General features: G+C 42.6%; 1 protein-coding gene across 3 annotated transcripts in view; it reads right to left on the bottom strand.

The window, feature by feature from the left end:
- LOC140202958 (uncharacterized) overlaps window positions 1-15,443 on the bottom strand; it is a 228,661-nt gene that overhangs the window by 168,680 nt on the left and 44,538 nt on the right. For all 3 annotated transcript variants that reach the window (XM_072268599.1, XM_072268600.1, XM_072268601.1), the window contains exons 12-13: window positions 4,298-4,457; window positions 364-443 (exon numbers count right to left, since the gene is read on the bottom strand). In XM_072268599.1, the coding sequence (XP_072124700.1) occupies window positions 364-443; window positions 4,298-4,457 (240 nt within the window). The remainder of the gene's footprint in view (window positions 1-363; window positions 444-4,297; window positions 4,458-15,443) is intronic.

Raw genomic sequence — 15,443 nt, 5'->3', positions numbered from 1 at the left:
GTCTGGAAGTGGCTTATGGGGAATATTTTGTTCTTAGACATATACAACACAGAGGGAGTGTGAATGCACAATCCTCTGTGATTCATTTTTATGAGACGTATGTTAATGTATTGTATTCATCTTCAAGGCCAGATGATAACATTCCAACATCCAAATCAGTATCTGAATATCACTGCAAATGGCGAAGTAACCAAGGACAGAATATGTCTCTGTGCCCAATCAATAAAGATTTCCACTCATGGAATCAGACCTCCAAGTTGAAAGGGACAATAACAAGAACCTACCTTAACACACCAGGGGAACACAGGAGCTGTACATATCTATTTAAAACAAGCATTCAGGAGAGCAGTTTGACAACTGTACCTTAATATAATACAAGTCTCTGCCGTTAATGAGAACTTCGAGCTTTCCTGTGTGAGTGTGTTTTATTTTTGCAATTTCTCCTGCAAAATCAAAATACAGAGTGTTAATTGTGTGCATAATAATTGCCAATATTGTATTCTAAACTTTTCCTAGAGCTTGTTGCCAAATAGGGAATCAAAAAACTGTTTTCTGTAGATCAGTAATCTATTAAAACTTTATTGCACAGATGTGGCGCTGGATCCTGCCCCAAACATCGCAACATACTAAGGATTAAGTTGCAATAAAAAAAGAAAAAGGACAAAAAAATTTCATTATTATAAACCAGTTTTTTATTCAAAATAAACTGATTAGTGGTAAATATGATCTTGTTTTAAAGAATGAAATTGGTCAAACATTTTCCCCAGTTAGATAGCACTTTTTAAAACAATTCCAAAGCACTTTACAACTTTTTAAAACAATTCCAAAGCACTTTACAATTCTGTTATTGTAAAATCTGACACCAAACCTCAAATATTGGGACAGGTGAATAAAAGCTGGTCAAGGTTACTCAGCAGAGTGCTGATGATTGCTAGGATGAGTAAGAATATAAACAACTTTATTAAACATTGAAGGAGAATATCTACACCCTTTACACTTTGTGACTGAAGTAAAAAAAATACTCCAGCATTTCTTCTTCTTCCTTACCTCACTTTCATGCTGATAATTGTTTTCAAGTACAATGGAATGAAACAGGAGGTAAAAAGCTCCCAATTCCAGCAGAACAGTGCTGAGACTAGTTGAAGCATCATCATCAGCTCCTTCATTGTGTACTGGGGATTCTACATTGCATCTTTCCCTTTGGTAGGATTCTCATCGATTGGGTAATAATGCAGTTAGGAACCTTATAGACAACCTCTAGGATCATGGCTTTTAAACTTAGGTAATACATTGCTCATTCCCTCTGATTGCTGTATTGGAGGGAAATGAGGAATTGCTGTGCTGGTGTTTCACAGAGATATGGTTCACTTCAGACACACCAGATAAGAAGATAAGATCCAAGAGCTTCTCAATATATTAGTTGGACTGAACTACTGATTCGGAGAAGGCAAAAGGTTTGGGAGGCAGTGGGTCTGTGTTTCATGATAAATTCTTTGTGGTGCTCAGATGTAGCAGTCTTGTCGCATTCTTGTACTCCAACCTGGAACAGCTAATAATTAAATGCTGACTTTCTACGTATACTTACCAATGAGTTCTCTTCTGTGATGCTGAATGCAATTTACATATTGCTAATTGCCAATGATAAACAGACACTCAAGATACTGAATGCTGTGATCAGCAAACAAGAACCAGCCTACCCTGATGCCTTTCAAATCATTATTGTGGACTTCAGTCAAGCTTGTTTGAGGAAATCTCTGCCCAATTATTATCAGCATATCACCTGCAGCACCAGGGGTCCTAACACATTTGATCACTGTTACACTACAATTAGGAATGCCTACCGCTCCATGGTAGACTTCATTTGAGTAAATCTGATCACTTAGCTGTCCTCCTCCTACCTGCATACAGGTGGAGGCTAAAGAGCAAGGCTCCAGAGGGAGGCAGAGGAGTGGCTACAGGATTGCTTCAAATCTGTGTACTGGGCTGTCTTCAAGGGCTCATCAGAGGATCTGAACTAATATATGATATTTGCCACGGACTTTACAAAAACAGTCATGGACAACTGTGTGTCCACAAAATCATTCAGCGTCTTCCCCAAGCAGAAGTTCTGGATGAACCATGAGCTCCACAATTTACCAAGGGCCAGATATCTGGACATCTTGTATTTAACTTGGTCATTAGAACTGAATACAACTGAAGTTAAATACAAATAGTCCCGGTATGATCTCCAGAAAGCCATCTCACATGCAAAGTGATAATTCTGGACCAAACTTGAATGACTGAAGGATACTTGACAACTGTGGCAGGACTAGAATGCCATCACCTCCTACAAAGTTAAACCAAGTGACAGAGGTGACAACAAGGCTTCGCTCTCACATGAGCTCAATGCCTTTTATGTTTGCTTTGACCACCAAAACATGGAGGCACTTTCACAAACTCCCACAGCCCCCAAAGACCCTGTGATTTCAGGCTCTGAGGCCTATGTGAGTGCATCTTTCAGGAAAGTGAACCCGCTGAAAGCATCTGGCCCAGGCTTGGCACCCGGCTGAGTACTAAAGACTTGTGCTAATCATCTGCTTGGAGTGTGGACTGATATCTTTAACTTCTCGCTTTGACAGTCTGAGGTATCCACCTACTTCAAGCAGGCTTCAATTATACTGGTGTTTAAGAAGAACATGGTAACCTTCCTCAGTGACTATCATCCAATAGTACTTTCATCCACTGTGATGAAATGTTTTGAGAAGCTGATGATGAAATATATCAGCTCCTGCCTGAGAAGCCCTCCAGTTTGCCTACCAGCACAACAGGTCAATACTAGACACGAGGAAATCTGAACATGCTGGAAATTCAAGCAACACACACAAAAAATGCTGGTTTACGCAGCAGGTCAGGCAGCATCTATAGGAAGAGGTACTGTCGACTTCTTGGGCCGGGACACTTCGTGGTCCCAGCCTGAAAAGTCGACAGCACCTCTTCCTATAGATGCTGCCTGACCTGCTGCATAAACTAGCATTTTTTGTGTAGGTCAATACCAGATGCTATTTCATTGGCACCTCACTCAATCCTGGAACATCTGGGCAGCAAAGATGCTCTTCATTGGCTACAGCTCAACATTCAATACCATCAGCCCCTCAAACCCAATCAATAGGCTTCAATGTCTCCTTGTGCAACTGGATCCTTGATTTCCTCACTTGCAGACACCAGACAGTTCTGATTGGAAACAGCATCTGCTCCACAATATCCATCAGCACAGGTGCACCACAAGGCTGTGTGAACAGCCCCCTGCTCTACTCACTTTATACTTGTAACTGTGAGGATAAGTCCAGTTCTAATACCATATTTAAGTTTGCTGGACAATATCACTGTTGGTAGTGATGACTCCGCTTACAGGAGGGAGACTGAAAATCTGGCTGAGTGGTGCCACAACAACAATCTCTCATTCAATGTCAGCAAGACCAAGGAGCTGAACATTGACTTCAGGAGGAGGCAACCGGAGGTCCATGAGCCAGTCCTCATCAGGGAATCAGAGTTGGAAAGGGTCGGAAGTTTGCAAAGTTTCGGCATGTTACCTAAAACTTTGACAAACTTCTATAGATGTGTGGTGGAGAATATATCGACTGATTGTATCATGGCCTAGTATGAAAACACTAATGCCCTTGTACAGAAAAGCCTACAAAAAGTAGAGCATATGGCCCAGCCCATCATGGGTAAAGCCGTCCCTACCGCTGTGCAGTGGTGTCACAGGAAATCAGCATCCATCAGGGACCTCCACCAATCAAGCCATGCTCTTTTCTTGTTGCAGCCATCAGAAAAGTGGTACAGGAACCTCAGGACCTGCAGCACAGGTTCAGGATCAGTTATTATCTCTCAACCATCAGCCTCTTGAAACAGAGGAGATAACTTCACTCAGCCCCTCACCAAACTATTCACACAGCCTATGGACTCACTCACAAGGACTCTTCCTCTCATATCCTCAATATTCATTGCTTATTTATTTTTATTATTATGTTTTCTCTTTCTTTTTGTATTTGCATAGTTCATTTTTTTTGCAGATTGGTTGCTTCTCCATTCTGTTGGGGATGGTCTTTCACTGATTCTGTTACATTTCTTGTATTCACTGTGATTGTCCGCAAGAAAATTAACCTCTGGGTTATATATGGTGACGATGATAATAAATTGACTTTGAACATTGATAAGTAAATTATTATGAATTTAGTTCTACTGATCTTGATTACTCATATCACTTACACAAAATTTTAAGAATTCAATACATTTGAAGTTACACAGCCCAGCTCACCAACTATTGTTATCATCTTCCTTGGATGAACAATTTTGGCTAATAGCTTCCGTTTGGGGTAGTTCATTTGAAAATCGATGGCGATGTCCCTTTTGACTTCTGACCGTGGAGTTCCCATATAAAAGTGTAGTACAGCCTCAGCTGGAAACCAGGTGTTCTTCTGGAAAAGAAAATTAATTTGTTAAATCATTGGAGTGATTTGTTTGTTTAGCCCATACTTGGGAGAATGAGAAAAAGCATACGTGTTAACAGTAGTTATTTTTGAATTGGTACCAATATTTTTTCAGCACAATATGCCCAGACATTCTATAATTTGCCATTATATTTGAAGGTTATTTAAGTTCAAGCCATGTTTACAGGATCTAAAAATTACAAATTAGCATAAGATTTTGAACATAAAGACCATTGGGAAATATTGCCAAATAAAAACAGAAAATGCTGGAGGAACTCAGCAGGTCAGGCAGCATCAATGGAAATGAACAAACAGTTGACATTTTGAGCTGAGACTCTTCATCGGGACAGGAAAGGAAGATGTCAGAACAAGGTGGTGGGGGGGGTGGGAGGAGGGGAAAAAGGACAAGCTAGAAGGTGATAGGTGAAGCCAAATGGATGGGGGAAGAGGGATGAAATAAGAAGCTGGAAGGTGATAGGTAGAAAAGGCAAAGGGCTGGAGAAGAAGGAATCTGATAGGAGGGGAGGGGAAAAGAGAGGGGAGACCATGGGAGAAAGGGAAGGAGGAAGTGATAGGAAGGTGAGGAGAAGAGATAAGAGGCCAGAATGGGGAATTGAAGAAGAGATTCAACACAACATGTAGTATTCGAGGAGACAAACAACAGAATGTACTTTTTGAGAGAATTTCTCACAATCATCTCTGTAAAAGAGGTACCATTAGGAATTTCATATCCAAATGAGAAAATGTCAACTCAGAGAAACTAGCAAACTATTCAAAGTAAAACATAACAGGATGTGAGACATTACAAGCATCGAATAAACTAGCACAGCTGCATAACAGTCATCAAAACATAGAAAATAATAGTTAATTTTACTGTGTTTTGAATCAGACAGCTTTTTTACCTCCTTCACTACTAGCAATCTGACTTGAATACATGTCAGTCATGCCAGAACCTGCTTCCAGCTCCCTGTCAAGGATTTCAGATTGCCATTTTGAAAACATAATCATGTTTGAAGTGATGGGCAGTTGCAACACCAACAAGTAGACAGGGTAATGTCTTGCCTGGTGTCAGTTTTACTCTCCAGCTCCTCAGCCTTCTTACCCTCATTGCATACGGACTGTAAACACAGATAGCCAGGAGTGAAATACAGCATGTGGCGGTACCCACTGTTAGGAGGGAACTGGGGAATTGAGTTATTTCTCAAGCCATTAGCTTATTTTATAAAGTCTGTGAGCCACAAGTTTCAGCCAGTGTCTAGCCAAGTGATAAATTAAATTGGACATGAATTCTTTCTCTGACCTTCAAGCAGGCTGGAAAACATGCTAATTCCCTACATGAAAGCAAATCAAATGGAACGATATTGGGAACAAGAATTCAGAGAACTTCCTAAGGTAATCCAGAAATGGGCAGAGGGGATAAATATTTTTATTAAACTCTCCTTAGTGGCTCCATCATTAGGAAAACCATTTTCATATACTTTACATAAGAGATGGAGGGGGGTGGAACTTTTGCTACTCTGCCTGATGTTCCTATCTTTAACTCTAGAAGTGCTCTGATGTAGACGGGTTCACCTTACTGTTTTCAGAACTATTCAGAAGTTAAATTGGATAGCTCAAGAAAGGTGATTAAGCAAATGGAGTACATTAATAATTGGGCAGACAGTATGCCAACTTCCTTCCTGGTCATTTCATTTCTGCTCCCAGTCAACACCAACTCCACTGTTTGTTAGCAGGAGACCAACCCTGGATCAATAGTTCCTTGCTAGCAGCACTTACAGCACGACATCGAGTTACATCGCTGGAGAACAACTAGAGCTCTAGGAAAGCAGCTACGATCTGCACAAAGCTATCAAGGCTGCGAAACAACAATGTAGGGAGAAGACTGAGTCAAGATCCACAATGAATGGCATATGTGACTTGTGGCAAGGGCTGCATATCATCGCAGACTTCAAAGACAAACGTTGCGGTGCTGCCAACATCGCGGTCTCTCTCCCAGGTGAGCTCAATCACTTTTATGCTCGGTTCGATGTCGCTAACTCTGAGTCTCCAAGGAAAGCCACCGCTACAACCAGCAACCTGGTGATCTGTGAGGCTGAGGTACACAGATGTTTCCAATGAGTGGACAGTCGCAAGGCTGCGAGACCCGACAGCATCCCAGGGCAAGTACTTAAGATGTGCACAGCACAACTGGCAGGTGTGTTTACAGACACTTTTAATCTCTCCCTCTCCCAGTATAGAGTGCCCTCCTGCTTCAAATTATCCACCATTGTCCCTGTACCAAAAAAGACCAAGGTAATATATCTGAACAACTGGCATCCTGTTGCACTCACCTCAATAATAAGCAAAAGCTTTGAGAGGCTGGTCAAGGATTAGATCTGCAGCTTGCTACCACCCAAAATGAACCTCCTACACAACCTACTGGCAAACCAATCGACAGATGACTCAATAGCCACTGCTCTACACACCGTCCTTACACATCTTAGAAGAAGGATGCTTATGTGAGAATGCTGCTTTTGGACTACTGTTCAGCGTTCAACACCATAGTTCCATCCAGCTCAACGAGAACCTTAGAGAACACGGCCTTGACCCTGCCTTGTGCAGGTAGATCCTGCACTTCCTGTCAGATCGCCAGCAGGTTGTAATAGTGGGCTCCCTCACCTCCAACCCTCCTACTCTCAATACAGGAGCCCCTCAGGGCTGCGTACTAAGTCCCCTCCTTTACTCCCTGTATACCCATGACTGTGTTGACACCCACAGCTCCAATCTGCTAATTAAATTTGCCCACAACACTATATTGATTGGCCTTATCTCAAACAATAACAAGATGGCCTACAGGGAAGAAGTCATCTCTCTGACACAGTGGTGTCAAGAAAACTACCTCTCCCTCAATGTTGCAAAAACAAAGGAGCTGGTTGTAGATTACAGGAGGAATGGAGACAGGCTAACCCCTATTGACATCAATGGATCTGGGGTTGAGAGGGTAAACAGCTTCAAGTTCCTCGGCATCCACATCAATGAGGACCTCACGTGGTCTGTACACACCAGCTGTGTGGTGAAAAAGGCACAACAGCGCCTCTTTCACCTCAGATGGTTGAGGAAGTTTGGTAATGGCCCCTAAATCCTAAGAACTTTCTACAGGGCACAATTGAGAACACCCTGACTGGCTGCATCACTGCCTGGTATGGAAGCTGTACCTCCCTTAATCGCAGGACTCTGCGAGAGTGGTGCGGACAGCCCAGCACATCTGTAGTTGTGAACTTCCCATGATTCAGGACATTTACAAAGACAGGTGTGTAAAAAGGATCCATAGGATTATTGGGGACCCAAGTCATCCCAGCCACAATCTATTCCAGCTGCTACCATCCGGGAAGCGGTACCGCAGCATAAGAGCCAGGACCAACAGGCTCCGGGACAGCTTCTTCCACCAGGCCAACAGACTGATGAAGTCACGCTGATCTGAGTGTACTCTATATTACAATGACTGTTCTATTTATTATAAATTACTATGATTGCACACTGCACATTTAGATGGAGACGTAATGTAAAGATTTTTACTTCTCATGTAAGAAATAAAGTCAGTTCAATTCAATCCAATATTGTGAGTGGACACAACCAGCTGAAGCTAGCCTGCATCTCCTAACTGCACTTGCCATGAGGTCAGTGGAGCGAAAGCAAGTGCTGGCTGGAAGTGAAGATGAGCAAGGACGCAGTGAATAACGGTAGAATGTCGGAGAGAGTAGACTTTTATTGAGCTTGTGGGAGGAGGTAGAAAGTTGTAATGTCAGGTACCTCTCCTCCAATTAGAGACATTAAAGGCAGGGTACCAGACACATGTAAACATCAATGCCACATGCTGTGGGGACTCAAGACCTTACACATTCCCATCGACTCCCCCTAGATGCTACCACTCACCTACACAACAGGGGTGATGTACGGTTGCCAATTAACCTACCAGCTTGCGTGTCTTTGGGACGTGGAAGGAATCTGGAGTACCCAGAAGGGTCCAGGCCTAGATCTGCGCCATGTCATTCTCCACGGTTGACTGCAGTCTCCTCCACTGACACATAGTAGCTGTCACATCTGCTATGTGGTGATCACTGGAACAGAACCAGGCTTGGCCGAGACACAAAGGAGTTGGCTTTTAAGGAAGTGCACATGGATGACAGGCTGTGTTTTGAACATGGCCTGATCTACATTATAATTTAATTTCTGCACTTTGTGGCAGCTTAAGTTTAGGACTGTGGCCAAGCAGACGCTGACATAGTTTCAGAGGGGTACAAGGCTAGTGGCAGAAGATGAATAAAGTGACGCAGAAGTGCAGCTAGTAGCACCAGCGGCTAAATTCAATCCTGACCTCCAGTTCTGTTTGTATGAGGTTCGCCGCTATCATTTTCACTATGCTTGTCTGCACTTGGTATTCCAGACAACTTTTGCATCTCAAAAACCTGTGGGCTCGTCAGTTAATTTGTCACTAAATCCAGTGGTGGGTGCTACAAACTTGGAAGAATTGACAGGAATGTAAGGATATTAGGTCATAGGGGAAATTATCAAGGGAATTGGATGCTCTGTGAGCTGAAATAAACCTCAATGAGTTGAATGATTTCCTGCTATGTTGTGAGGAAGGACGGAAACATAAATATCCCCAGTTTTAGTCTAGGAGGAGCCAGATGTGAAACAAGCTTGTTACTGAAATCATCTTGATGGCCAGTGGAACTTTTTTTCTTGACCTTCTCTGATGTTGCAATTCCAGTTGTGACAGGCTCCATCAGTGAGGACATCATGGAGATATCGCATATTGTGATCACTGAACAATCTGAGTAAACATGGCCTCCTCCCCCTCACTCTTCCTGCATCTTGACCTCCTCTGCTTGCCCACTGCTCAGTCTGCCAGTTGTGTTGTACTATACAGAGTTTCTTCCCATGATCTGCAATATTAGCCCAGTGAGAACTTTTTCTGGCTTTCATAATTTTGCATAGCTAAGCACTAACAATAAAATAAATATTCTATCAAAGGTCTAGTTTTTATTCTATTCACTGGAAATAAGAGATTAAAAATCAATTCACTCAAAATAATGTTTAGATAATTTATCAGTTGGTTGTCAACGATTTACAGCTTCTACAGATTTTTTACTTTTTTTTCAGTTTGAATTTTGTTTGGCTCCAGCTAATGCTTTCTGTGCAATTTAATAAGTTGGCAATTTAAAATTAAATCATCTCTCTGGATTATTTAAAGCAGAGGCTGTGTGTAGCCATGGCTGTGGTGTACCTGATGAAACATTTTTGAATTGGAGCCTGGAATTATTGGATACTCATTTCTGATCACAATTCCAAGGAGCAGAGGCTCAGTTCCCAGCCCATGAATGAATCTTGAGGCAATAGTATTTCAATTCCATCTTTACTACAATATTTTGTTCAGACCCTTGTCTTATTTTCACAGGTTCGTATAACAATAGAAAAAGCGACCTGGCCCATTAAATCTAGGTCAGCTCAGAGAACAATCCCATTCCCCCGACTATTTTTCTGTAGCCTATTGTTTCCCTATTGCCACCCGATCCCACCACTGATCTACAAGAAGGGATCACTTTCAATGGCAATTAACGTACTAACCCACAAGCCTATATGAAAGGTGAGGCTGAGGTCCATCCTGTGATGCGCTGGGACACATCATCAGTGATGTAACCTCGGGTCCACTGGATGCTTTGGGTCTTTCAACATCAGACATCCTTGCCCAGGTGTCTGAGCCAGGGCTGATCAGGCCCTGGCTTGTGTCCCAGGAGCAATGATTCACAGGTCACACCTCTTGATCCAGAGCCATCTGGAGGCTCGCTCAGCAGCCTCTGTGGTGGTCCTGATAGCCTCCACAGTGCGATGGAGGGAGTCGGTTCTGCACAGCAAGCAAAACCTCTACACCCTACCTCTACAGGCTCACCTCGTGCTCTCCAGTGTCTCTGGCATTGCTCTACCAGCTCTTAGCGTTTGGTTTCTTACACCCGAATGACTGAACCTAGTCTTCCCAAGGAACTGTCCATTCTACCATGACCACCTGCTTTGAGGTTTCTGACAGAATGACCATGTCAGGCCTCAGGGAAGATGGTGTGATGAAGTCAGGGAACCTTAACTGCTGGCCAAGAACGACTTCCAGTTGCCAGTCAGACGCCGTGACGAGCAAGCCTGCTGGTGCTCTGGACTGAGGCTGTGGTTGGTCAGAGTACCCAGGGAGAAAAGTCACGTGGTCACAAGGAGAAGATGCAAACTCCACGCAAGCAGCAATTATAATGGAACTGCTCAGGTTTTTGGCTTTCTACCACCCTGCAGTTGTGCGAGAGGTTACTGGAATATCTGCTAAACCTACATTTCCTCCACTCTTATCTCTGTGCCACTGATAATGAAGTGAGAATAAACTGGTTGCTCCTCCATGCTTGTGAGGAACAGAGGTGCGTCAGTTACCTTTGTTGATTCAAATGGAACTCCTAATTATAAAGTACGAACTCTAGGTTTATGGGATAGATACAGTCTCTCTCCCGGGGTATAAACATTAAATACTAGAGGGCACAGTTTTAATGGGAAGGGGAAAATTTAACAGAATGTGCAAGGCAATTTTTATTTTACTTGGTGCCTGGAATTCAATGCCAAGGGACGTGGTGAAAAGCAGATACAATACTAATGTTAATGAGGTATTTCGACAGACACATGAACTTGACGGGAATGGAAGGATATCTGTACAGACAGCTGGCTCAATTTTTCTTTTGGCATCGTGGTTGGTCCAGAATCAGTGGGCCAAAGAGCTTGTTCCTGTACTGTACTGTTCTACATTATGTTCTGAGCTGAACTCAAGTCTAAACCTCCTTGTACATCCTTGTTTTGTGAGCTCCAATAAGCGGGATCAGGTCTGATAAGATTGGTGCCGGCAATGGTTAGTTCTGCAGAATGCACATTCACTATTCAGGTGCTGTGCTCTCCTCACGCTCCTGAAGGACAAGGAGTCACGGCAGTGAAAACTCCCACTCTGAAAGTAGACACATTTTTCCATCTTTGTCCAACCAACTCACAGTCTACTGGTACTGAGGTCATTCATAATTTTGATCCTGGTAAATATCTAACAGTCTGGTTTACCTGCTTAAGTAAGTAAAGGCATCCATAAGACAAGGGTCTTCACTCTCCAGGGCACAGGCCTGGGCAAGGTTGTATGGAAGACCAGCAGTTGCCCACGCTGCAAGTTTCCCCTCTCCATGACACCAATGTTGTCCAAGGGAAGGGCATTAGGATCCATACTGCTTGGCACCAGTGTCATCGCGGAATAATGTGTGATTGAGTGCCTTGCTCAAGGACACAACACATGTTGCCTTGGCTGGGGCTCGAACTCACAACCTTCAGGTTGCTAGTCCAATGCCTTAACCACTTGGCCACGTGCCCAATCATATTTATGCTTACTCAATCATATTTATTCATAAGCATCAGTAAGTCTGGAAAGTATGGTCCATTGTCTTCAATTTATGGGCAATAATCGTTCTTTTTATGCAAAAATTCTGAAGAAGTCTTCTCGACCTTTCAGCGGACAGAATATTCGACACTTGAACCATTTGCTTAATTTGTGTAGCCTCCACCTTAGCAACAAACATGTAAAGCTTAAGTTACAGCTTGATTGATCTCAACATTTTCTGCGTAAACTCCAGAAAGGCAAAGTGTATACATACATTTCCTACGAAAATAATGCCCAATGTTAAGCCTTCCAATTATTCTTGTTGCTTCTCCTTCACATTTTATCAGCTGTGCAGGCTGCCCCACAGTTATGAAAGCTCAGTTTCCCAACCTCCCTACACATGAATAAGCTGCCACAATATTAAGTTCAGAAGTCCAATGTATAAAAACTAGCCTCCCCTCTCTTGTGCTCTCTCTCTTCTTTCAGGAATTGTTTTTTTAAATCAGTCTTATCTGCTTTGATGCCAATCAGTACCACATTGACTTCTGGCCATCTGTAAATATAGATCTGTATACCACTTAGGAACTTGTACTATCAAGAATCAAGTTTTTGGAATTCTTCATATTATTAAATGGTAATTTAAACAATAGAATGCGTCAGACAACAGAGAGCCCGGTTTGATCATAGAATAGTACAGCACATTACAGGCCCTTCGGCCCACAATGTTGTGCCGACCCTCAAACCCTGCCTCCCATATAACCCCCCACCTTAAATTCCTCCATATACCTGTCTAGTAGTCTCTTTAACTTCACTAGTGTATTTGCCTCCGCCCCTGACTCAGGCAGTGCATTCCACGCACCAACCACCCTCTGAGTAAAAAACCTTCCTCTAATATCCCCCTTGAACTTCCCACCCCTTACCTTAAAGCCATGTCCTCTTGTATTGAGCAGTGGTACCCTGGGGAAGAGGCGCTGGCTATCCACTCTATCTATTCCTCTTATTATCTTGTACACCTCTATCATGTCTCCTCTCATCCTCCTTCTCTCCAAAGAGTAAAGCCCTAGCTCCCTTTTTCTCTGATTTTAATCCATACTCTCTGAACCAGGCAGCATTCTGGTAAATCCCCTCTGTACCCTTTCCAATGCTTCCACATCCTTCCTATAGTGAAGCAACCAGAACTGGACACAGTACTTCAAGTGTGGCCTAACCAGAGTTTTATAGAGCTGCATCATTACATCTTAAACTCTATCCCTCGACTTATGAAAGCTAACACCCTATAAGCTTTCTTAACTACCCTATCTACCTGTGAGGCAACTTTCAGGGTTCTGTGGACATGCACCCCCAGATCCTTCTGCTCCTCCACACTACCAAGTATCCTGCCATTTATTTTGTACTCTGCCTTGGAGTTTGTCCTTCCAAAGTGTACCACCTCACACTTCTCCGGGTTGAACTCCATCTGCCACTTCTCATCCCACTTCTGCATCCTATCAATGTCTCTCTGCGATCTTTGACAATCCTCTACACTATCTACAACACCACAAACTTTCGTGTTGTCTGCAAACTTGCCAACCCACCCTTCTACCCCACATCCAGGTCGTTAATAAAAATCACGGAGTAGGGCCATAAAGTCACTTTAATTTCAATGTCATTTTGTTTTCTTCTCCACAGCAGAGAGAACATTCTTAACTCAATGACCAAATAATATCAATACTCAAAGTGAGTTAATAAACTGTAGTTTCATTAGAAAACCACAGGGGATTATTTTTGACCATCAAGAAGTGGCATTTGTCCATTTATAAGACTCTTTTACAATATCAAACAGTATTCTCATGGTCTGCAAGTTGTCTGATGTAGTCTCTTTTGTAACATCATTAGAAAATAATTGTGGTGTTTATGATGGCCCTGATTTTAACTACCTCCATCTTTTGAAAATGGATGAGGAAATTACTTTAATAATGACACGTGTTATTGACACATGCCAAAGGGTTAGACATCATGGATGCAGATCCCTCAGCACAACCCATTCATGCCGACCAAAGTACCTTCCTGAGCTAGTCTCATTTGCCCGTGTTTGGCCCAGAGCCTTTCCTGTCCATGTACCTGTCTAAATGTCTTTTAAGCAGAAAGATACCCATCTCTACCACTTCCTCTGGCACCTCATTCCTTTTTGTCAGCTTCGATTTCCTTTCTGTCATTCCCCTATTAACCGGGTTAGAAATAGATTAACAATTAAGTACAGCAGTAGGATCTTTTTATAGTTTGAAGTTCGAGTTAAAAGATGCTGTTAAGAGGGATCAAAGTGTGAGGGTCTGGTTTGAAGGAGGGAGGAAACATGAAAAAGGTAAGGTGGAGCATTGGTCATTGACTCAAAATTCACTGTATGTTTTAATGTACATAGGACAAACAACTAATTTTCAATCTTAAAGACAAAATAATCTGCAGATGCTGAGGTCAAAGCAACACTCACAACACACTGGAGGAACTCAGCAGGTTGGGCAGCATCCATGGAAACGATCAGTCAATGTTTTGGGCTGGAACCCTTCGTCAGGACTGAAGAGGGAAGGGGCAGAGGTCCTATAAAGAAGGTGGGGGGAGGGTGGGAAGGAGAAGGCTGGTAGGTTCCAGGTGAAAAACCAGTAAGGGGAAAGATAAAGGGGTGGGGGAAGGGAGGCAGGGAGGTGATAGGCAGGAAAGGTGAAGAAAGAATAGGGAAAAACACAATAGGTAGTAGAAAGGACACAATGTAGATCATATATTGAAAGATTTGAATATTTTGCATTGGTGACTCAAATTTGAGATGATATACATTTTCCAACTTTTATGACTGTGAAGGGTGCAAAAATGTTTAATTTACTGCGCGGTCTAGTGCAACCTGCAAAGCCTGGCGATAAGCCATATGAGGATATAGTTAAAGTCTTAAAGGAGCACTATTCACCTAAACCTTTGATTATTGCTGAGAGGAATAGGTTTCATAAAAGGAGTCAAGAGGAAGGAGAGTCTATCTCACAGTTTGTGGAGGTGCTGAAGCAATTGTCTGAATACCATGATTTTGGGCAGTTGTTGAAATGTCACGTTACATGATAGACTTGCATGCGATCTGTGAGGCAATTCAGAAATGTTTGCTTACGGAAGACAGACTGGCATTACAAAAGGCAATTGAGATTCATACATCTATGGAGATAGAAGCTAAAGATGCACAGCTATTGTGCGCACCTTCCCAAGTTCATAAAGTTTCTACCGACTTTAAGAATAAGACACCTATTGGTAATCAATGTTACCGTTGTGGCATTCTTTGCAGAAAAAGAATGGTGGTACAAGGATTTAGATTGCCAAAATGGTGGCAAAAAAGCGACATTTTAAACACACCTATAAAAGTAAAAAAAAAACACGTCAACCAAAACACTGAAATAAAGAAAAATGACTTTTGGAAAAACAAAAAGGGACATGTGAAAAGATGGAGCATACTGAGGACAGACTGACTTTTACTCTGTGGTTGAAGAAGCTTTGCATGTTTCTTTCTGTTTCAGGAACAAAGTCGACTATTGGATGATTCC

This window comes from Mobula birostris, chromosome 9 (assembly GCF_030028105.1).
Source record: "Mobula birostris isolate sMobBir1 chromosome 9, sMobBir1.hap1, whole genome shotgun sequence".
Classification (NCBI taxonomy): domain Eukaryota; kingdom Metazoa; phylum Chordata; class Chondrichthyes; order Myliobatiformes; family Myliobatidae; genus Mobula; species Mobula birostris.
Note: the sequence above shows the minus strand (reverse complement) of the source record. Positions and strands in the feature narration are given on the sequence as shown.